The following is a 21,272-nucleotide window of genomic DNA, read 5'->3' as shown; positions in this document are numbered from 1 at the left end:
CGCTACACTCCTGGAACGCACGCACACCGCACGCGTATACAACAACAACAACAGCAGCAGCAGCAATAACTGCCATTCGCTACCAAGTGGTGGTGACCTCCATGGCGCTAGGGCACTTTGAAGGCATATGAAGTGTCGAAGTCTCGCCGAGCCGTCTCGTTATGCCGTTGCCCCCCCCCCCCGTTGCAGGTTCCTGAGCTCCAAGTCGGGCAAGATCTACCTGCACTCGGACATCCGGCTGCTCTTCTCTCGCAAGTCGATGGAGATCGACTCGGGCGCGGCGTACGAGCTCAAGTCGTACACGGAGACGCCGCAGAACCCGCGCTACTCCCCGCGGCTCTGATGCCCCCCCCCTGCCTCGGCCTTCCCTCCCCCCCCCACCTCCCACCCCTCCCCCCGTGACCACGACCCATCTCGCGGCGTGACCCGAGTTGGATTTCCCGCTCGCGGCCAACGCCAGCGACGTATGTCCGCACCTCCGATGAGCACGGATGGCTACGAAAGAAGTTCGACGTGCATACACACGGCACCGGTGCGGCTTCACGTCAACCCAAACCACCCGGGGCGTGGCCAGAGGGGGGAGACTGCAGTGATCTCCAGTGTCCCCGAGGTTCAGTGACGCGTAGGTGAAAGTGAAATTATTTAAGTTCAGGACAGGAAGTGAAAGTGTCTAGATTTCTGGGTGGTTAGAGTCGGTGCGATGAGGCGTGTGTTTGAGATGCCGGGCGGGCGCGAGAGTGGAGCTGGTGCATGGCGGCTCTGGGTGGTTTTGTGCAACGCCGCGTGGGGCCCCCGGGAGTTCACGTCGCTCACCCACCGCTCGCCCGTCGCTCGCCGATCGCTCGCCCATCGCTCGCCCGTCGCTCGCCCATCGCTCGCTCACCACTCACCCATGCCGTGTCTCTATCTCGTCACGTCACACATTCCGTCACACGTTTACTTTTTGAAAAATAATTGAGTTGTACTCGCGGAACTACAACGTGGTTTATTTTTCATGCTTCATTTCAACAGCAGATTAATACGTACAAAATTCAGTCGGATAAAGAATCTACATTTTAAATGTGAGATAATACTAATACTTAAATAACAACAAGAAAGGTAGAAAAACATTTTGAGACCTATCTAAGGAAGTCCCACAACTCTGCATCGACACGCCATTCCCAGTGCCGCGTCAGGGCCCCACCTCTCAGATGGCCGCTGCCGCAGGCAGAGACACAACTTGGACTTTTTTTTAAATAGCCACGGCATCTTAAAATCTGTGTTTGCCACTTTTAATCTCATTCACACGAGCCGTTCCGTGGCTTTACCAAGCAACGTAAGCGGTGTCACCCGGTCCGTTACCCAGTCCATCAGCCGGTCCGTTACCCGGTCCGCTACCCGGTCCGCGCGTTCTTGCTAACTTCGCTCCAGCGACGTGTACGGTGGCACAGGCGTGGCGGTCCACGTCTGGAATGCCGATTCGTCGTAAAACACTCGACAGGAATTGGTTCACATCCCAAGCTGGTCCTTCATGAAACACAGCCTTGGGACTCGGCTGGGTGAACAAAGCCGGTACACATCCATGCGTTGCAGTGCAATTTGGTTTTATACAACGATCGGACGTTGAGGGCACTGTAATTCCATTTACCAATTGGCGTAGTAGAGAGCAGAATACGTACTATTACACTTGTTCAAATAATTACGGTGGGAACCCTTATGACTAGAAGGGAACTCTCTCGTGACTCCCCACTCATCTCCCCACTCATCTCCCCACTCATCTCCCCACTCATCTCCCCACTCATCTCCCCACTCATCTCCCCACTCATCTCCCCACTCATCTCCCCACTCATCCCCCCACATCTCTTTCTGTCTCTCCTCGCACCGCCCCCCCCCCCCCCCCCCCCCCTCGTGCGTTGCACAAAAGCTCAGCTCCAGCCTTGGCGTTGGAGACGACGCTTTAATACTCAACGCCGCTCGCAGCGCGAGACCGCTCCGGCATCTCTGACCACGCGAGCTGCGTTTCTCCTCACTCCTCGCTGCAGGTGGCGTCGTCGCCGTCTCTTCGCCGGTGGGGGTTTCGGTCAACGTGGTTCTCCACCGCGGTCGTTTCTCTCTCAATCGGCCGTCCCTTGGGGGCCGGCGCGGCGCGTGGGAGCGTCGACAGAGCCAAGCAGCCGCAGTCGGAGCAGTCGGGCAATGAGGGCTCCCAATGTGGCAACGTCTTGGATTCTTGTACAGAGCATGGAAGGTCCCGGGCTCTCCACCGAGCCTCCTGACCTTTTTGCCGTAGACCTCCGGAATTGCCCAGCAAGACCTCCAGGGAGTGTCCTCCAGATCTACCCCCCTCCGATTGCTCCGAGTCCACTCGGAGCAAGGTCACCTGAGTATTTGCTGAGCCGATACCTGCAGGTATCAACTCCACCGCCCACGATACCAGGGTTATATACCAGTATGGCAATCTCAGAAGGGCTATTATTGACACTTTTTTTTTAATCAATCTTGGTGTTGCATCTCCATTTCAGGGCCGCGATGCCTTTTGATTGTTAAGTTGAATAGGTGTTGCTCAATATACGGAGTTACCTTCTTAACATTGGGCAATACCTCGTGTGAGCAATGCTAATCAATAGTTATTTTTTTTAAGCGATAGCCAGTATCAGAGCGAGACTTAAACCAGTTGAGCCGGGGCCAGATGTTTCACTCGTCACTGCCACCCGAGGTGGGATCATGTTAGAACTTCCACTTCCTTTTAGTTGGCCGGCCAACGGTCAATTACGCGACAACCATTTGAAACGAGCAGGTCATCGCATAATTCACTCTCGGTAGCCAACTAAAAGTTTGTGTTGCCTCGTGTGGTTACCGGTTACTGATCTGCCCCCCCCCCCACCCACCTCGGGGCATCGCGCCGCGGTACTGGGGATGTCGGTGCGGCTCTCCCAAATCGCCCGCCGGAGCCGCTCGCCGCGCCGTGCCGTTGCCGCTCGGGACCGGGGAAACCCTTAGGACGGCCGCCACGCCAATAAGCGGCGACCTCGGAGCGACGACGCGAGGCAGCGGCGCGTTGCGTCCGAGAGGGCGCGCGTGTGTGCTCTGTCGCGAGAGACGGAATATGCAGGCGAGGGGGCTCGGTGGGTCGAGCGGGGGAGGCCGTTTTGTTTTTACTATAATGTTTTTTTTGGAGTGGAAAGAGAAGAGTAAATTAGTTTTCAAAAGTGCAATTCTTAGATACTTTACAGTACCCGCAGATTTTGACGCGCGTGTTTTCCCTAGCGTTAGATTTGTCACTTTAGCGTCGCCACACAACCGCGGGCGCCTGCCTCGCCCAGAGTTTCCGTTTTTCGCGGGACGTTATTCCTGTAGATTGTGTGACCTGAGCCGAGTGCTTTTGTTTCTTCTTTCTAATTTATTTTTTATTATTGACAAGTATAGCCTATAATTTATATGTTAACTTAAGTAAACCGATCGCTAGGTTGATCCGTCGTTTGTTTTTATCGCGAGTCTCGCCGGGGGCTTGAAGCACGGCGAGGAGTCGTCTGCCGTGTCCGCTCGTGGCAGCGCCGCGGCTGCAACGCGGCGCTGCGGGTCGCAGGCGTGGAAGGACAGCTTTGGCTACGGACGTCGCTTTTGTGTGTGCACTGGGCAGGCTGCTTGTTACCCGAAGAAAATCCAACAGTTTTAAAACGTAAAAAACTCGAACCTTGCAGTAACACAGAGGGGTCATCATCATTGTCATTTTAACGATTCGAGGGAAGCGGGGCGGCGCATTGCTGAGCGCACCGCACGATGAACGCCGGTGACCCGCGTTACATTCCCTGCCACGGCTAACATCATATCTGAGCCCGGTGCTGGGCCCTCTCTCTCAACTCACAAATCCGTGCTAACCACCGTGGTACCGGTCGCACAACCCCCACGATCGACGCGGCACGGGGGAGGCCGTCATCCGGCAGTCGGCTGACAAAGGGCTGTAAATTATCGTCCACGACGGCTCGAGGCTGCCCCCCCCCCCCGTTCCACGCCGCTTGTGCGTTGCGCGCACGGCCGGACGCGAGGAATGTTCTTTGTTGGACCGTACTCGGCTGTGTCCGCAGGCGGGGAAGGACGGTTCCCCTCCGGGTCATTTGCACACACTGGGGGGATCAACTCCCACTCGCGCCGCCCAGTAAGTTCCCGCAGGACGTTGCCGCCAAAGATCATCGTCTGCTGGACGTTGAAGGCCCTGTCAAATCATGACAGTGGGACGTCGCGTGCCAGTGTCGTAGAACTAATCCCGAAATGGCAAAATTGCCCACAGCTACAACGTTATATTTTAGTTTGTTTTAAAGATTAAAAGAAAAATACTTTTTAAAAAAATGTTCCGTTTTGATTGGTGGCGGGAGGCGTCTGTCTTGGTGAAGAAGTGATTTTCACCAGGCTCTCGCCTGGCTGAGTGAAACGTGTTAAATTAAAGTTGCCAATGCTGCGTCAACCTCTCGTTCATTTACTTTGTAATAACGTGAGAGCCCGTTGAGTTGAAAAGGCTTTTCAAGGGGCCACCTCAAGACACTGCGTGAATATTGCCTCTTCATCTTAGTATTTAAATCGTAGAAAAAATAAACCCCAAGTTTTGGTTTTCGGCTATAAAAATGTGGACATGATGGCCGCTATGGTGCTCCCACGCTTCCCAATGCGGACAACCCAAGTTGACGAGTCACTGGCCCTCTCCCCAGGGTCTCCCCATTGCCGTGAAACTTTGTGGATGTCTCGGCGTTACTTCTCCTTGAGAGTGGACGCGAGCATCTCCCAGCCGAAGATGCTCATTGCACCACGCTGCTGTGAGCCACGTGGCCACGGCTGTGGTCCAATCTCTTCCTCCACCGTGGCCCTTTGTGCCCAGGCATAGCGAACCTCCTGTCGGAGGGAGCCCAATGGGAACATCCGCGTGTGAAGAACGTTTGGGAAGTGTGACGCTGGTTGAGGGCCCCCAATTGCCACGTGGCCACTGCTGGGAGTCTTGATTTTGGTGGGGCTCTGCGTTTAGGTCTGCTTAACAAGATCACGTTAGCGAGAGTTCGTTTGTGATGGAAACCAATAGGCTTATTGTAAACAGATATGACGAATTGTCACCGTCACTGATTCCCAAATGGACCACTTCCAAGTTGATAAAAAAAAAATGTTTTATCTCATCTTGATTCGGTGCTGCTGGAGTTTTAAGCAATTTTTAATTTGTGATTTATTTTATTTAGCAATCTGGCTTCAACAGAGTTAATTTTTTTCGTGGTATTAAATCGTGATTTGTTCATACAAGAGCAATTTCTCTTTCGACCAAAGATTTTATTCCTCCCATATTCAGCTCTGTCACTCTCATTAGAACTTTAGCAATTGTTCAGTTTACAGTGGTCGTCTCTTTCTCCCAGTGTCAGCTCTCACACCCCTCGTAATCCGTTTAAGAAAGTGGTTCGCAATGCCTGTTCACGAAACCTTGACGTCCGTCAATATATATACTACCAGGGTCACCCCGAGCGCAACGCAATCTCTGTGCCAAACTCACCATATTGCTGAACGCACGCGTGCGTGGGGGCGAACGAACGATTTATTTTTGCAGCGTTGACGAGAGGGCCGCGTGGCTCAACCCGACATCCGTTGTGCTTGTGATCTCAAGACCATTCCAAGTCCCATGACCTGGTCGCAGTCCATTCGGAGTCGACAGATTGAGTGCCACCCGGTGAGGCTGCCCCACTTGGCAAGAAGTCAACACAGAAGTCGTTGTTTGAGCATTGGCCCCAGCATATGAATGTGGAATTTCCACTGCTAGCTCAGGACCAACAGAGGTGAGCACCGCCCAGGGCTCGCTGGATCCTGGGGACTCTTTAATTTGTAATAATACCGCGTGTTTGAAAATCAAGCAAATGTTATAATTTTGATGATTAAACATTGTATGTTGTTCGTTGCAACACGACTCCTGCTATGCACAGAAGACTTAAGAGGGTGTGGTTTAAGAAAATAAAAAAGCGCGTTTGAGAATATTAACAAAAATGTCGCGCTGACCTCGCGTGACCCTTCGACCTCTTGTGACGAAACACCACTACGGACGCGTTTGTGTTATGGGTGATTTGACAAGTACGGTAGTTGCAGTTAGCGTTTGCGCAATTATAACGGCCCATTCTCAAAACTCCTTGTACGGCGGTCGGCAATGCCACGGTACGGCACGGCGCAATCGCACGTCGTGCCCATCCAGAGGTCGGCTGAATGTTTCGCGTTGAACGCTTTGTGGAGGTTGGAGGTTAGAGGTTGACTCGACACGATGATCGTTCACGTGGTTGCAACGTTAATGTTCGTAAGTAAATAAATAAACTGCAACAAAACGAGTGCAAGGCTGTGAACGGAGTGGACTTTATTTTGGGGGGTTGTCGTGATGACGGCACCGCAAGTTTACTCACACGGAAATCGTGCGACAAACACTTTTCGTGCGGAGTTGGGTGTGCTTTTTGAATACAGTACATCAATTAGGCTGGTTATATGTCATGTACGTGTTGTCCGCTCATTTGTATGGATAATCTGGATTTCTCCCACGTAAAAAAAACACGCACCTCGACAGACTTCGTCCACACGAATGCCTCAAGAGGTAGGAGCGGGGCCTCGAGATGAAAGATCGGACACAAGCAAGAAGGGGCGGGAGCTGAAACAAAGCTCAAATTCACCTCCAATTAACCCTTTCTGAGACGTCTGCAAGTTGCAGCGTGGGGTCCCGTTCACCGCTGGATCTCCGAAACTCGCAAGCGGTTGAGTTAATTTTATTTAGAGATGCGCAGTGCCATTGTTTAAGATATGTTACTCACCGCAGACAACTGTAGTGACACCACCGCACTATGATAGCTGCCACCAAACCGTGCTACACGTCCTCCCGCTTGGCCTTGTGGGAGCCTCTGTACTGATAGTTATTTATTTTTTTCTTACGGTTCCATTCCAACGACGTATTCGTATGTCGTTAGAACGGAATCGAAGGAAAACCTGACGTCCACGAAATACAACGTGAATGCGAATTTCAGAAAATGACACACGCAAAAAAACGATTCTGCATACAGAGGGAGGACTTCAACCATGTACCAGGGAATTTATCTTTTTATTGAAATGTAATCACTGAACATACAGATGGGTTGTTTTAGTTTTTACACCATCAATGTTGATATATTAAATTCAAGTATAAACGTACAACGCGTACAAGTCTTGTGCAGTGTAGCGACAATCTTAAAGGCAAATCCTCAATTAAAAAAAACCCAGACCGAGCTGCATTTCAAGTTGAAAAATTTCAAATAAATATTTGCTTACAAAAAAAACAACACCAGAACGAATTTAAAAAAAAAATCGATGGCACATACATGCAAAAGGTTTGTGTCCTTCACAGGTCAGAGACCAACACAATCCATCTTCCCAATGCATAACACTCAGAGAGCCAGGGGTGGACAACAGCTTCCTTACAGAGGGCCAAACATTCAAATCTCTTTGGCGGGCCACACACACCTGTCACTGCAAGAGGACACTCGCAGTGACAGTCGTGACTGAGCACACAAAAATTATAGACACGGGTCGAACATATCCTCAACTCTCGCAACCAATTGGTGCGGCCAAGACGCTTGCAATGACGGATACGTGCAACGTTGCGACCACTGGTCACGTGAAACAAAGTTGCGGGGCGTAGGTTTCCCCACGCCAGGCGTACACTACAGAGCGATCACTGGACCCTGTCGAGATCTTCCACCCAAGAACACGGTGGGACGGCTGCAAGGCTGCCAATCCATTCGGGTGTTCGGTACCTGTTGCCGTGCAATGCGAGATTGGATTCGCACAACGGCATCTCTCAAAGGAGCGGCGCGCGGCAGGCGTCGTTGTTTTGGGGAGGGGATTCCAGCCAGAAGTTGACCAGGTCAAATCTGCGTTAAAGGGTTAAGACGTATTTATTCGTTGGCTGCCCGTGGTCTCGCGTGTCACTGTTCTAAGCAGACCATCCAGTTCGTTGGCTTTGCATAGGAACATCTCCAGCGTGGGCTGTGTGCGCTCTCCATTGGTCGGTCTCTACAAGCCCAGGGAGCCAATTCTCCTCTCCCTTAATCCACTAAGCGGTGCCCTCGTCGTGACAGGAGGAGTCTTTGAAAGAAAATCAATGAAGCTCATGCTGTTTTTCTTTAACTTTCAGTGCAGTTGGCTCCTGAACTACTGAACAGTTGGCTAATGAACTCTTCAATTCGCAACGAGTCTGCCTTAAATGTAAATATTTGATATTTCTTTGCAAATTAGATATTAATGAAAACCTGATTTGTTGTTATATAAATTCATATGCTTATAAAAAAGAAAATAAACGATACTGCATATTCATTGTTCATTAAGTTATGATACGAAGAGTAGCCTCCGGAAACGGTTGTCGGAATGTCTTGTGATATTAGCACGTCGCGCGTTGCCAACGGGAGAAACGGTGTGAGCGCGGCAAACGAACCGCCTGGGAGAGGCGGCAATCGAATTCCGCGATGCCCTCTGCTCCCGCTACCGCTGCTGTCGTGTACACGACCCGTCTCACCACTGTCTGTTCCTTCCCACGCCTTACCAGGCACAAGGGATGAACTGCTCACAATCGGGGGGGGGGGGGGGGCCTCGGTGCTCCGAGACTTTAAATGCTCGTGCTTGTGAAAACATCGGTGTTTGTGACACATCGCTGTGGGTTGCAGACGAGGTCTGTGGTTGGCACTCGCAGCTGGATGGCTCCACTGGCACCTCCCCACATCTGCGGCATCGGCACACGAACTTGTGATGTCCAAGAATGGCGAAACTTAACCAGCGAAGACGCGCGTTCCCTGCCCGGCGTGTAGACGGGTCGTGTTCCACGGAGTATGGGGTCTCCCCTTCTTACTCTTTCGTATGGCTCGAAGAATCGCAACACTCCCAAGTCGAAGCCACGATGAGTTAGCCGGGGGAATGGTTTCGGCTGATGTGCGGTGGATTTGCGTCGTTGAATTATTGAGTTCACGGTGGCTCACCGTCACTGTTTTAGCAATTGCATGTCGGGCTTCATTGCAGGTAACCGTACACCTATGGACCTACTGATGGTCTTCTCCATAGATTTGGCATTTGCTCTGCAAAAGCGTGAGGACAATGCTCACTCCCATCACCTCCATGGCCTCCTTCCGCGCATTTTGGGTCCTCCATATAAACCCAAATCGCTCTTCTCCACCCGGCCTCCCTCCCCGCTTTGACAGACTCCACTGCTCACGGTTGTCGTTGTTTCAAGCCTGCCGACCGTCGTCCCACCCCTCCTCCTGCCCCACTAGTACGGCAGCGCCTGGCAGAGCCGGCGGAAGAATGCGGCGACGGCGGCGTCCACGCGAAGCACAAACGCGACGCCGAGCAGCAGACACGCGCCGTTCACTACGAAGCCCACGGCCTCGAACAGGAACCTACAGCCACACGCACACGTGCACACACACGTGCACACACACACGTGCACACACACGTGCACACACACACGTGCACACACGCACGCTCACGCACATACGCAGGCGCACGTTCCCAGTCACTTTTAGCGAGATGGCCTGATGAGGACAGGCAGTCGAGTGTTACTTAAAAGTCAGAAAATGTACATTTTCTGTAAACCCATATGTGCTGCGTATTATGAATGCTGCATGCGAGCAATTACTTGGGAGCGAAGATCCCCCAGACCATGAGGTGGCGGCGAAGCACTGCAGCGGCGCAGACGCTTGCCGTGAGCTGCTCGCAGACCGGACGACACACGGCACGAGGGTCAAGTTAACAACTCGTCAGTCACTCTTCCTCGAGATCCACTCGCTCCTGCCGGCCGCGGAGCACCCGTGTATCCCTGCTTCTGCCACGCTCCATCTTCTTTGTTGATAATGTAAATGCAGTTTAAAAAGGAAGGGGCTGGAGACCATCGAAGGAAAGGCACGGGGCCTATAGGATGAGCTACGTACAACCCATGGATCCGTCCATGGGTTGGTGCCATGACTCTGATCGTGCGGTCGGTGTGGAGCTCAGGGGATCGGCAACGAAAATAACAAGAAGAGCCATATTGTTCGAATTCGGTAAAAAAAAAACTGAATATTTCAAGAGCCGCCAATGCACGTGAATAACGTCACACGAAGCCGTCCTCAAAGAGCCGTAGGTTGCTGACCCCCGGTGCAGCTGGAAGGGGGGAGGGCCCCCACGTGCGTCACCTGCAGCCCGACGAGCAGCAGGTAGGTGGCGCCCAGGCGCAGCAGGGCCCCGTGCAGCAGCGTGGGGTGGCTGTGCAGTCGCATCTCCATCCCCGTGGCGCCCTCGTCCGCCGGGCTTCTCCGCGCCGCGCCGGCCTCGCGCGCAAACGGCCACGTGAGCAGCAGCGGCAGTCCGGCTGGGAGCGGCGACGGCAACCGCGGTTTTTTAAGTCGTATTGTTTCGACGCTTTAAACCAATGTCGGACAGCATTGATCTCTGTAGGCAGCACTGAACCGGTGGTGGAAAAGCCACATACCTATGGCAGTTTCTCCAAAGAGCAACCACTTATTATTTCCCACAAAGCGCTGATCATTTTACGACCATGGATCAACAAGTCACTTTAAAGGACGTAACTCGCCGTCACTGCAAATGATTTTTGGCAGTTAAGAGAAGCCCACGGCATATCAGGTTTTCACTCGCGTTAGGTCGCACGACTCCATGCACCCCAGAGCACAAAGCTTCACTTTTCTCAATCACCTGCCGTGGTGAAACCTAGCTGCATGTCACCGATGCGGTAGCGTGGCCTGCCCAGGTGGCGCGTGCGAGGTTGGGTGGGGGGTGGGGGGGGTGGTGGGTGGGGGTGGGGGGGGGTGGGGGGTGGGGGGTGGGGGGGTGGGATGCAGGCGTACCCGCGAAGAGCACGTGAGACGCGTAGGTGTTGAGTCCCACGAGGAGGGCGGGCAGCACGTGCCCGCCGTGGCCTCCGTGGAAGCCGACGAAGGCCGCGTTCCACTGCAGCGCGGGGAAGGTGGGCAGGTGGCCCGTGGTGTAGAAGAACTGGCAGGCGGCCAGCGACCACATGGCCACGTCGGGCAGCGGCACGCACAGCAGCCCTCCTGGGGGTTGAGCGGTGAACACCACGGGAGACGGTGCAGTGCAAGCAGATTGTGGGTGTTACAATAAAGCTAGCGTGGGTTATGTTTTTAACAAGGTATATCAGTGGTTCTATAACAGATGGGATCTCAGAAGTTCCCCCCCACTTTGAAATCCTACTGCACTCCCAATTAGTGAAGAGGCCACTGATTGCGTGACTGTTTATTTAAAGGTTCCGACATCAATATATGCAGCATTTGCGTCCGCTTGTTGAAGGGGGTAACAAATACGATTCTCATAAAAAATATTGCGGATGCCTCCGAGCCAAATCTAAACATCCCGGGGGTACCCAAACATCTCCTCGCACCCACAGCGGATGCACCGCTGCCGAGGGGTGCCTTGCCACGTCGCGTGACATCACCTGCGCCGTCCCCCGCTGGCGACGCGTGCAGGCTCACGGCGGCCGCGCGGCGCTCCAGCATGAGCGCCGCCTGCACAAAGAGCAGCAGGAAGGAGGGCACGGCGCCGGGCTGGTGCAGCATGGCAAGCAGCAGGCCCAGGCACGTGAGCAGCACGAGCAGCGTGGCGGTGTACGCCGAGCCCAGGCCGAACGCCGCTACGCTGTGGCCGCCGCCGCCGCCCTCGTCCGCACCGGCTGCTGCTGGTGCCGCTGGCGTCGTCGTCGCACTCAGCTGGACGTCGAGCGAGCGCGACACGTGCCTTGGTGAGGGGGGGGGGGTGGGGGCAGACCCAGATGAACTAAACTTTATTTTACCAGGTAAAGCCCACTGAGCTATGTAGCTCTTTTTCCAAAGTGACCTGGCTATCACAAATGACAGCTCAACAAAGTGGCTTATCACGTGGAGATTTATAGCAGCAGCCAAATACTCTGAAGGCATGTTCATTCTAAATGTAGAAGGGGAAAACTGGAGGACCCGGACAAAAATCCACGCAACCACGGGGAGAACGTGCAAACTCCAAATATACAGCGGGCGTCAAGGTCGGGATCGAACCCAAGACCTCTATACCAGGCGAGGTAGTTAACATCTTTCCACTGTGGTGCCCAGATGCTCTTTCTCTCGCTGCTTCTCTTGCATTGGAGCGCAAAGCATTGCGGTTATCATGGGGCCCACATCGGTAAGGAGGACCACCATCTCATATTTACGTGCAATGCGGCTCTTGAAAATAAAAATTCTTCTTGTTATTGTGGTTGCCGACCCCTGGGCTAGAGGGAAACAAATTGTAGGAAATATAAAGATCACAATGCTGTCCTGTCTGTCAGGCACCTGTATATCTGTGGGATGACGTGTCTGAGCCTCTCCTCGGGGTGCGCGAACCCCCCTAGCGAGTCGACGAACGGGACCGCGTCGCCGGAGCCACCGGCGGCGGTGGCGGCGTTGCCCCGACGGCGCTTCACGTACACGGCCAGCGGCCGCCACAGCAGCAGCAGCAGCCCCAGCGCCACGACGCCGTACACGGCGCGCGGGAACGCTTCCTGCGCCCACTCGGGGACGGGTGACGCCTGGCGCCCGCGCTCGGGGAGCAGCGCCAACGCCCAGTGGCAGCACACGCACAGCAGCGCCACGGGCTGGCCCAGGCGCACCAGCAGCGTGGGTGGCGACAGCAGATCGTTCAGGTTGCCCAGGTGGCGGAGCGCGGCCCGCGTCAACGCCCACACGCCGACGAGGGACGCGGCGGCCAGCGCCAGCGGGAGGCCGTCGGCACGCGAGCGGCCCGGCTGCCACGGCGGTGGCGGCACGAGCAGCGTCGAAGGCTCGCAGCTCGTGAGCTCGTCACGGCACACACGCAGCGTCAGGGCGAGGCGCGAGCAACACAGCAGACCCAGCGTCAGTGCCACGATGTACCAGCTCTGTTGGCGGCGCAGCGCGGGGCTGCCGGCTACGGCCTGCTGCTGCTGAGCGGACTTCGACGCTTCTCCGCCGCCGGCCGGAAGAGACAGGGTCAGGGTCCCCGACCACTTGAAGCTCAGCAAGGACCACACAGCCACTGACTGGAGGAGAAAGGGCAGCACCTGGCTCTCCTGGATCAAGTAGCTGTTTGAGAACGGCGCCAAGAAGCGCAGTGCGAGGCAGCCGCTGCTCGCGATCACGGCCGTGACACTCGCGCCCACGCCGGAGTCCTTGCCGCCGGCCTCTTGCGGACCGGCGGGAGCCGGAGTCGGAGGGGTCCCCAGACATTCCTTGACGAAAGCCAGCAAGGAGGCTACGCTGGCGCCGCACAGCGTGGCCAGGCACAACTCGGCCTTCGTCCCGGACGCCGCCGCGGCGAAGGCGGCGACCGCCGCCCCCGCCGGCGCTCCCACCAGCGCCGCCGTGGCGACGACCCCAGGGAGCCCTTCTCGCGGCGCGGCCCGGCTCAGGGCGGCGCTCGCCACGCAGGCGCAGAGCAGCAGCGCGACGCCGGCGAACATGGCGGGGACGCTGAAGCGGGCCCACGACGCCACGCACAGGTTGCGCACGCCGCTCAAGTGGCGGCGCAGCTTCGCCTCGACGTCACGCGCGGTGGCGGCGGTGGCACGGAGGCCGGGGCTCGGGGACGACGCCAGCGAATCGTATGCGGCCGCGGCCTCGGAGAAGCGGCGACGCAGGGCGTGCAGGCCGTCCGGCGGAAGGTCGTCGGACAGCGCCGCGTACGAGTCGAGGAAGCGCTGCACCTGGAAACGAGACGCACGCAGCGATGTGAGCACCAGCCGACAACTAAACTAAACTATTAATCTATTTTTTTTATTTTACCAGGTAAGGCCCACTGAGCTGTATAGCTCTTTTCAGATGTGATGATAAGCCAACGAAGTGGCTTGTCATCACGTGGACAATTCAAGCAGCCAAATACTCTAAACCTATGTTTCTGAATGTGGAGGGAACAGTCGTTAATAGTTCATGAAACATTGATTGCATATGACATTGGTGCACGGCTCGGCTTCTGAAATGGAAAAACAATCCGGAGGTCACGGACCGGCGCTGGGCTGACTTCGAGATGGTCCTGGCGCAGCTCGGTTATACAGCGGTGAAGAGGCAGCAAAGCCTCTAATCCAAATTCCGTGACGTACCTGCTGTGCATTCAGGTGCAGCGCCAGTAGATGCATCGGCAGCTGAGCCAACTCTGATTCCTCTCGCTCCACACTCTCGCCGTCCGCAGGAATGGGCTCACCCTCCCTGGGAAGGCCGCCGTCACCCTCCTCCTCCTCATCATCCTCGCCTCCAAACATTTCTGGGATGACTTGGCCCAGGTTGCTGTAGGGAATGGGCACGCCTAGCAGCAGCGCCAGGCTAGGTACCAGGTCCGTCTGGAACACGGTCCTTGGCTCCTGTGCACGCACAGCATCCATCGGTAATGAATGAGTGAAATAGATTACATATTTATTTCACGAATGTGTGAAATCTGATTTTTGTTTTTCAAATGTAGTGCCAAACTAGCCACAAGTAACCACAAGTCTTGATGAAAACATCTTGCTTTAAAAGTGACATTTGTTTGTTACCCTTTATAAAGCAGGGTTTACCATCTATGTGAAGCAGCACAACCTACGAGCGATACTTTGAAAAGAATGCCTCCTATTTGTTTACTCAATCCAAACCATCTTGAACGTCCGCCGTGATGATCCACTGTCGGGATGAAGTTCTGCCCAGGCTGTTTCCAACTCTCACAGTCACGCGACTGGCCACCAGCCGATTTCAGCTGCTCGGAATATCCTTCCTCGCGTGTACTTCTGCTCTGCGCCTCGAATGTCAACTTTGAAACTGAGATTGATTTATTTTTGTATTAAACCCTCGTGCCCTCGGGTTACGAGGCAGTGCGACGGGCGCACCCGTGGCTGTGCCCCCTTGAACACGGGGATGGGGCTGTAGACGAAGAGGGCGGCGCTGGTCTCGCGCTCGCTCTCCCCGCCGTGGTCGCCCGTCTCCGTCATGCCGTGGTCGCCCATCACCAGCAGCACCGCGTCCTCCGGCAGCTCTCGCAGCAGGTTACTGCAGCGGGGAAGAGGGGAAGCGGGAGAATGCAACAAATATAATGATCCCCCGTATAGCCATCCATAACATACTGTTGGGGCAAGTGCTGTTAGCGAGCACCTATGAAGGCCGGAACGGTACTGAGGGGGTGGGTGGCCAGCACCACACCCGGCCGCCTTTGTCTCTCGAGTGGCGATGGTTACACACCGCACTCGGTACTCATTAGAGGCTAAGTCGACCTAGGGGAGGCCCAGGATCGGTACAGATAATCGTCATTGGTGTTGGCCGTGAGCAGGAACCAAACTCGGGACGCCAGGTTTAAAGTACAACAAGCTAACCGCTAAACCACCGCTACCCACAATTACACACATACCTTCCATGCAATACAAACGTGCCAACCTTACAGCTAGGATGGAGCTGTTACACGCAACGGTCCTGTCAGCAATACTACGAGGGCTTAACAAACCAAAACGAACTGGTACCTCACACAAGCGTGCTCTCATGCGTAACGCAAAGGAGCGTCTGTCTCCGCACGCAGAGGAGAGAGCGGCGAGCCGGCGGGCGAGCGGGAGAATGAGTGAGGCAGCACGTGAACGGGCCATGCCGGAAGGCGTGGAGGGTGGTTTGGCGAGCAGGCTGGAAAGGTAGCAGGAAAACCAGGTGGCAAGAAAAGCAGGCGTGTGGGCAAGCTGCTGGGCAGACCGGTGGGCGAGCGGGCGAGCAAGGTGTCCTAACCTGAGCACCTCATTCATCTGCGACAGCTTGTCAGACATGGCCGGGTGTAGCGGCCCCAGGCGGTGGCCAACGTGGTCAACGCCCAGGAAGTGGGCGATGATCACGTCCCAGTCGCTCTTGGCCACTGTGCAGGCAGGCGCGCGCGCACACGGAGACAACACATGGACAAACCATGTTGCATTTGCTTGCATGAAATTATAACAGTTTAGTTAATTTTCAACTTTCCATGAGCATATTTTCCACAGATTAAGCGTGTCATTCACGCCTTTTACGTGCACTCGTAGCACTGTGAGCTGCTCCTCACTCATCGAGGAAGGTCGGCGATTCGTTGTACACACGACCGTAAACACGTGGGCAAATAAGCTGATTACTTAATAAAAACCGACGATGCAGTCTATGTCCTCACCTCCATTCCACATTCTACGCAGGTAAATGGTGAATGCGTTTTGGTTTTAGCTTTCAAGTAACCTGTTATTCTTATCATTTTCAACTAAGATAATTGGTGGTATTTTAGTGTGAATCGTTGAAAGTTCATGGTGATATAAATGTCACGTAAAATTGAACAATATAATTTGCCACAGGATAAACGTCAATTTAGTTGTGCTACTACCCCTGCACTGAATGACAACTTGTGGTGGGAGCTCGGACCGCATTGCTCAATTCATGATTAACGTTAATTGTGCAATTAGTTTATGTTCATTAATTATTGAAGCATTAATAAGGACAACAGGATCCGTCAGAACCACCCGAGTTGAAAGGGTATAATCACGCAAGTGCCTTTCCTTACTTCCTGGTGACGGAAACATTAAATTAGAAGGGGGCTTTCAGGGTGTTTGAAAAGAGTTGATGATGGCATCGGAGGATAAGCTACTGTTATGCGGAGGCTTTTCCCGCTTCTACAAAATAACAATTATAAAGGCACGAAGAATGTGATTTCCACCTACCATGTCTTACGCATGTATGTTAAAACTTCCTTCGCACCGTATGTAGCCAACCATGCCATGAGGCTCACCAGACATGAAACGTTGCAAAATGTAACTTATAATTTTGCAATAATTATTAGTATGGGTATGCTTTGTCATTACCAGTATGAGGTGTGTGGTTCAATTCCAACTGGAACTCGGTATTTTTTGCAAGGCATCAGCAAATCATGCCAACTGCTGAGAAATGTTGAATGTCCCCTGATATCTTCATTGACAAGAGTTGATTGTGGTGTTTGTTCTACGAGATTTGAAAAATAAAAATCTGTTTATACAAACGTTTATGGTTATCTCATCAAAATAAACGAATCTGAGAAGGCACTACCACTCGGAGGCATAACTTTGATGAATCTATCATCACATACTAAACGGTGTGAAATCACATTCCATCCCGAGTGAAATATAGCATCCCCTGAAAAGGCACGAGGTTTGAGTATTCAATATCACACCCAAATGGCGCTTCTAAATGAAAAATATCAATTATAATTTGCATTTGTAAGGTGCATTTCGTCCGTGGATACCAATGCACAATTCATAATGAATCGGACGCATTGTTCAATCAACAATTCGGAGGTGCAGAACCAGAGCTTAAAGTCGAACAATAATTTGTACCATTGCTCTGTATACATTATACACGGACTCTCACCCTCGCTGTGGAGGTGCTGCAAGATGCCATCGTCCACAGAGTGCAGGTCGCGCACGTTGAGCGACGGGAAGGGAAAGGCTCGGTGGAAATGCGTGGGGAACAGCCCCATCCACGTGTCATCCCCCAGGAACACCAGCTTCCTGCCTGCACCGCACAGCAAACCCACGTCACGGCGTTACAATTCAAACATGGCCTCCGGTGGGCACAGGCAAGTTTATGCCCTGTGCTCAACGACAGCTTCTAATTGAGTGCCCTAGGACCTATCTTGGACTGTGCTACTAATTTGAGCCTTCCCTAGGCACACTCACTGTCTTCATATTTAATTCCACCACATCCCTCTATCGCTCGGTCTCCCTTTACTCCTGCCCTGCATTGGTGGCCTCTCCATAGAACCTTCTCATTGTGTCTTGTCTCTCAACATGGTCGATATTAGTATATCTACCACGAACATTCTTCTTCTTCTTAATTCCTCTTCGTTTCCCCGAGAGATATTCCCAACACCGAAAGAGCATTATCATCTCTGTCCTTTCGAGCACTCTGCTTTCATCTTAATACGCAGGCCATTCCAAAGAGTTAACCTATATTCTACCACCGAATACTTTCTCCACTTGTGTTTTTTTTTCTTTATATCTCCAATGTTGCTTTCAGAAGGGGGGTGGAGAGGGGCTCAGTCCACTCCAGTGCCTCCCCTCCCACCCGACGCTGCGCCACTGACCGGCGGAGACGAGCTGCCCGACGAGGTTGTCCTCTTCCACGCGCGCCGACGCAAAGTTGCTCGACACGTCGATGAAGGTGGGCAGCCCGCCCGTGGCCAGGGCCTTGAGGCGCTGCATCGTGGTGGTGGGGGGGTCGGCACGGAAGCGGAAGAGGCGCGCGTGCCGAGGCGTCGCTTGCAGCGCGGCGTGCAGCGCGGGCAGGCGGTTCTCGTACGGCTTGGGCTCGCTCCTCGCCGCGTCGTACGTGGCGAAGTCGAGGCGCAGCGCGTCGATGACAACCAGCACGGCGCGGCGGTAGCGCGCGGGCACCGACCAGCAGCTCCGGTTCGGGGTGGCGGAGCCCGGCGGTGTGGGAAGGCCAGGCGGGGCGGGAAAGTCGGCGCACGAGCTGTTGCGGACGATCTCGGAGCGGTTGAGCAGGAAGCCGCGCGTGAAGACCCACAGGCCCGTGCAGTAGAGGAGACAGAGCCAAGCCAGCAGGCCCAGGCAGCCCCATCTCCCCATGGTCTCACACTGCAGCAAAAAAACACACAAAGATCCGCCTTGTAGCCTACACAGTGCTGCTGGCGCAGGTGTTGCGAGTACCTATCAAGAAGGCCAGCACTGCGCACGATAGGGTGGTGTGGCCGCCACAACGCCAGGCTACCTTCGTCTCCCCAGTGCCGACTATTCCCATGATATGAAGTACTGTTACAATGTGGCAACCACTGCGCCACCTTTTCCTACAATGTCAAAATAACACAGCGCACGTGATTTGTTAAACATTAATCTACTGTACTAGTTAAAGATTTACAAAGTTAAAGAAAAGTAAAAACCAATGGAGGGTTTGAATAAATAATTCCAGTAAAGTTCAAAGTTGTGATAACTCGGACACTTTGTGAGCTGGATGTTTTTATGTTATCGCGCCTTCACGTTTAACCTGCTTGACCTCTATTTGGCTATTTTAGAGTGAAACTCGTCTCTCCCCGACTGAGATCGCTTCCTGTGCTACATTTGTTCTGGGCAGAGACGTCTCTTGACAATCTGGGGTTTGTCGATTCGAATCAAGGCAATCGCATTCCTGATTTCACCATTTGAGCTCCTCCAAGTCCATTTACGAGAATCAAGTTTTGTAAAAGGTATTCAATATTTGCATTCCCCAACTGGCTGCAAATTCTTAACAGATGTTCTTTCATTCCTCACTCCCAGCTAAACTTACCAATCGACCCTCTCTTTTCTGCACCTCGTACCAACGTTACCTAATACGATGCTCTAATGCAGTTCACCCTCACTTAACAGTCAATGCTCCTTCATCTTCTGTGGAGCGTGTTTGACCATACTTCACCACGCTGGTCAGTACGGGTTGTTGAAGTTAGGGAGCAAAGCCAAGATGACAAAATAGATGCTGCTCCCTTGCGGTAGTTGTATCAAGAGGGAGTGGTGTTGGCAGTGGTGTAAGAGCAGTCGTGTTGGGAGGCCGATGCACACCTCTCGTCCAGAAATGTAAAATTCGACAGACAAGCCACAGCAGTGTGAACCCGACCATGCAAGCAACAGCACTATTGGCATGTTTTATTTAAGTGACAGACCTTACTAATTGGCTGTCGGGTGGTGGCGGGTTTAATGACACATTTATACTGCGTTAGTCAGTGTCTGTGTGTGTGTTAGTCTGTGTGTGTGTTAGTCTGTGTCTGTGTGTGTGTTAGTCTGTGTCTGTGTCAGTGTCTGTGTGTCTGTGTGTTAGTTAGTGTCTGTATGTGTCTGTATGTGTCTGTGTGTTAGTCAGTGTGTTAGTCAGTGTCTGTGTATTAGTCTGTGTGTGTCAGTCTGTGTGTTAGTCAGTGTTTCTGTATGTGTCTGTATGTTAGTCAGTGTCTGTGTGTTAGTCTGTGTCTGTGTGTTAGTCAGTGTCTGTGAGTGTCTGTGTGTCCGTGTGTTAGTCAGTGTCTGTATGTGTCTGTGTGTTAGTCAGTGTCTGTGTGTCCGTGTGTTAGTCAGTGTCTGTATGTGTCTATATGTTAGTCAGTGTCTATATGTTAGTCAGTGTCTGTGTGTTAGTCAGTGTCTGTTTTTTTGTCAGTGTCTGTGTGTTAGTCAGTGTCTGTGTGTGTGTCCGTGTGTTAGTCAGTGTCTCTATGTGTCAGTGTGTCTGTGTGTGTCTGTGTGTTTGTGGGAAGCGGTGATGGTAGCGGTGAGCGCGCTGCGCTACGAATCCCGACACCGGCGCCGGACTTTATCTGAACCGGTTCTGGGGCCTCCCTCCCCTAGGTCGACTCAGCCTCAAACGAGTACCCGGCGCGGTGTGTAGTAAACATCGCCCCTGGGGGAGAGACAAAGGCGATCGGGCGTGGTGCTGGCCACCCTTCCTCGTGTACCACAGTGGCGGCCTTCACAGGATTGCAACTCGCTAACAGCACCCGCCCCAACAGTCTGATGAAGGTGGCTTCACGGGGGGGGGATTCTTGTCTTTGCACAACACGACGACGACGACGAGATGTTAATAACAACAACAATGACAAGAAGGACAAGGACACGAGGAGCTGTGTACATCACCGCTCCGGCGCGAAGGCTGCAGCGGCGGCGGCTTCCCGAGACGAAATGTGGAGCGAGCGGCCCATGCCAGATCAGAGGTTGTTTTTACCTTCAGATCGGTGTTTATATATTTTTAATTGGTGGGTTTTTTTGCATTGCCCGTAACCGCAAGTGCAAAACTGAGGGAAAACCGGTTACCATCTAGAAATGTGTATCGATGAAAGCCGCATTTGTAACCGGTTTTTTTATGTTTGTTGAGCATACCTGTCAAACCATACGGTTTAATCCCTATTCTTGTACTGTACAGCCGTTTCAATACGGGCAAAAACAAATCTATTTGTTTGTGTTGCTCCCTTGTGTCGAGATGTATAAGGGGCACGGGGTGACCAATACGTTCTGAATGTGTCTGTAATAAGGTAGGGCACTGATAAGGGGTTGACAGGGATGAGTTTAGATCGGCGTTTGTTACGCTGGGTAACAGCAAATACATTTTCCGATTCTGTTTGATTGACATGGCCAAGCTCCGCCCACCACCTCTCACCCCCATGCCCCCACCCTTCTCCCCCCCACCCCCAGCCCCCACTCTTCTCCCCCCCACCCCCAGCCCCCACTCTTCTCCCTTCACTCCCCCTCACCCCACCCCCAGCCCCCACCCTTCTCCCTTCACTCCCCACCATCCCCCTCACCCCAGCCC

At 53.5% G+C, this 21,272-nt stretch overlaps 2 protein-coding genes across 4 annotated transcripts in view; one reads left to right on the top strand and one right to left on the bottom strand.

The window, feature by feature from the left end:
* Window positions 1-6,312, top strand: part of ATOSB (atos homolog B) — a 78,829-nt gene extending 72,517 nt beyond the window's left edge. For both annotated transcript variants that reach the window (XM_078862339.1, XM_078862340.1), the window contains exon 11: window positions 190-6,312. In XM_078862339.1, coding sequence (XP_078718465.1) covers window positions 190-343 — 154 coding nt within the window. In that variant the 3' untranslated portion in view covers window positions 344-6,312. The remainder of the gene's footprint in view (window positions 1-189) is intronic.
* Window positions 6,313-7,099: 787 nt separating this feature from the next.
* Window positions 7,100-20,681, bottom strand: PIGO (phosphatidylinositol glycan anchor biosynthesis class O). 2 transcript variants are annotated; one of them, XM_078862333.1, is made up of 12 exons: window positions 20,600-20,681; window positions 18,067-18,580; window positions 17,352-17,495; window positions 15,726-15,849; window positions 14,849-15,008; window positions 14,093-14,350; window positions 12,312-13,699; window positions 11,447-11,745; window positions 10,842-11,048; window positions 10,173-10,348; window positions 9,638-9,708; window positions 7,100-9,398 (listed from the first exon to the last, which is right to left on the bottom strand). In XM_078862333.1, exons 2-12 carry the CDS (start codon window positions 18,569-18,571, stop codon window positions 9,269-9,271), a joined length of 3,462 nt encoding a protein of 1,153 aa, XP_078718459.1. In that variant the 5' UTR covers window positions 18,572-18,580; window positions 20,600-20,681; the 3' UTR covers window positions 7,100-9,268. The 2 variants fall into 2 exon arrangements, with proteins under 2 accessions (XP_078718459.1, XP_078718460.1); XM_078862334.1 differs by having other exon boundaries at window positions 20,595-20,631.
* Between the last annotated feature and the right edge of the window lie 591 nt (window positions 20,682-21,272).

This window comes from Lampetra fluviatilis, chromosome 13 (assembly GCF_964198595.1).
Source record: "Lampetra fluviatilis chromosome 13, kcLamFluv1.1, whole genome shotgun sequence".
In the NCBI taxonomy this organism is placed as follows: Eukaryota; Metazoa; Chordata; class Hyperoartia; order Petromyzontiformes; family Petromyzontidae; genus Lampetra; species Lampetra fluviatilis.
This window is presented reverse-complemented; position numbering and strand designations above follow the sequence as displayed.

What these genes read in the sequence shown, in the direction of transcription:
- PIGO (XM_078862333.1), bottom strand. Translation starts at nt 18,571, where the DNA reads ATGGGGAGATGGGGCTGCCTGGGCCTGCTGGCTTGGCTCTGTCTCCTC. An exon ending in CGGGCAGCTCGTCTCCGCCG is followed by an intron (nt 17,496 to 18,066) that starts GTCAGTGGCGCA and finishes TGTGCGGTGCAG; the next exon opens with GCAGGAAGCTGGTGTTCCTG. An exon ending in TGCTGCTCGTCGGGCTGCAG is followed by an intron (nt 9,709 to 10,172) that starts GTGACGCACGTG and finishes GTCTGCGAGCAG; the next exon opens with CTCACGGCAAGCGTCTGCGC.